Source organism: Oryctolagus cuniculus, chromosome 1 (assembly GCF_051225735.1).
Source record: "Oryctolagus cuniculus isolate XC-2025 breed Fujian yellow rabbit chromosome 1, ASM5122573v1, whole genome shotgun sequence".
Lineage (NCBI taxonomy): Eukaryota > Metazoa > Chordata > Mammalia > Lagomorpha > Leporidae > Oryctolagus > Oryctolagus cuniculus.
Window position 1 is genome coordinate 14,285,929 of NC_142867.1, and position 1,943 is coordinate 14,287,871.

At 51.5% G+C, this 1,943-nt stretch overlaps 1 protein-coding gene across 1 annotated transcript; it reads left to right on the plus strand.

Annotated features, from left to right (window-relative positions):
* The first annotated feature begins 215 nt into the window (after positions 1-215).
* LOC100359192 (olfactory receptor 5J3-like) lies at positions 216-1,175 on the plus strand. Its single transcript, XM_002708967.4, has one exon. The coding sequence runs from the start codon at positions 216-218 to the stop codon at positions 1,173-1,175; it is 960 nt and encodes a 319-aa protein (XP_002709013.1).
* Positions 1,176-1,943: the final 768 nt, after the last annotated feature.

Sequence of the window (1,943 nt, forward strand, 5' to 3'; positions counted from 1 at the left end):
TCAGATATAGTTTATCCAGAGACATACAACCAGTAAGTGCCTCATTCTCCTGGCTTTGCAGCCCATGCTCCTCCCACTGTGGGATGCTGCTTCCATTAGCTCCTTGTGGAGGGAGCTTGTCCTTGCCTGCTGTTCTCTCTCATTGCACCGTGAACAATAGTGGACATGTTTAAGTAATACATTGATCGAGTGGTTATCAATTGTCACCTCTACAGATGACTCCAGGAGAACAAGCCCTTGCCAGTGGCAACCACACCCCTGTCACAAAGTTCATCTTGCTGGGATTCTCCAATTACCCAGACATCCAGGAGCTTCTCTTCGGAACGTTCCTGCTCATCTATGCCATGACAGTGGTGGGCAACCTGGGGATGATGTCGCTCATCTTCACAGACTCCCGTCTCCACAGCCCCATGTATTTCTTCCTCAGCGTTCTCTCTTTTCTTGATATTTGCTACTCTTCTGTAGTTACACCCAAGCTCTTGGTCAACTTTCTGGCCTCCGACAAGTCCATCTCATTTGAGGGCTGTGTGGTCCAGCTGACTTTCTTTGTTCTGCATGTGACAGCTGAAAGCTTCCTGCTGGCCTCCATGGCCTATGACCGCTTCATGGCCATCTGCCACCCCCTCCATTATGGTTCTACCATGACCAAGAGGACCTGTCTCCAGCTGGTGGCTGCTTCCTATGCATTTGGAGGAGCCAACTCTGCTATCCAGACTGGAAATGTCTTTGCCCTGCCTTTCTGTGGGCCCAACCAGGTGGCACACTACTTCTGTGACATCCCACCCCTTCTCCACCTGGCCTGTGCCAACACAGCCACAGCAGAGGTGGTCCTCTATATCTTCTCTGCTCTGGTTACCCTTCTGCCTGCCACAGTCATCCTTATGTCCTACAGCTTGGTGTTGGTGGCCATTGGGAAGATGCACTCAGCAGCTGGGCGGGAGAGGGCTCTCTCCACATGTGCCTCCCACTTCCTGGCCATTGCCATTTTCTATGGCACTGTGGTTTTCACCTATGTCCAGCCCCATGGATCCATTCATGACAGCAATGGCCAAGTAGTGTCCATCTTCTACACCATCATAATTCCCATGCTCAACCCCTTCATCTACAGCCTCCGCAACAAGGAGGTAAAGAACGCCCTACAGAGAAAGCTCCAAGTCAACGTCTTTCCCTGCTGATCCCTGCAAGGCTATTGATTGGAATGAGGAAGACAAAGCATCTCCCAAATCACATGTTTGTTTACACTGCCTCAGGTTTGTTTGTACAAATAACACAGAAGGACATTAGCCCCATGAAGACAAAAACCCAGGGGTCACACCAGTCCTGTCCTTGCATTGGCAGACAAAGTCTGCTACTACAAAGCTTTCTCGGGGGAGGGGTGCTGGGCACCTTTGGGAGGAGCCTGAATCAGAATGGGGCTGCAGATGCAGAAATAGCCTGGGCCTGGCCTTGGCCCAGGGCTTGGTTTAGGCCTGAGGCTTGGGCTTGGTTTGGGCCTGAGCTTTAGGCATGGTTTGAACCTTGACCTTGCCTTTGATTTGAAGATCGTGTCTTAGCCTTGGCCTTGGTCTTTGTCTGAGACCCTCTAAGACCCTTAGCAATGCGGGCATAAGCACACTTCCCAAGCTTCGTGTGGGCGATGTAGACAAGCCAATCAAGCTTGCTGGTGATCACCATTTGGGATCATGGGCTTTACTTCCTTGGGCTTGACGAGGGTCTCAATGGCTTCACACAAGCACTCGTAGCCTTGCCATTGCTGGCCTGCATCTTCTTTAGGCCTTTCTTGTTGAGGAGCAAAACCCATGCTCCTCAGGAACTTGGAGTCTACCCCCTTGAAAGATTTCTATCTTTGTGCCAGTGCCGTGGCTCACTAGGCTAATCCTCCACCTGTGGCGCTGGCATCCCGGGTTCTAGTCCCAGTTGGGGCATCAGATTCTGTCCCGGTT

Coding starts and splice junctions, on each gene's coding strand:
- LOC100359192 (XM_002708967.4), top strand. CDS start 216: ATGACTCCAGGAGAACAAGCCCTTGCCAGTGGCAACCACACCCCTGTC.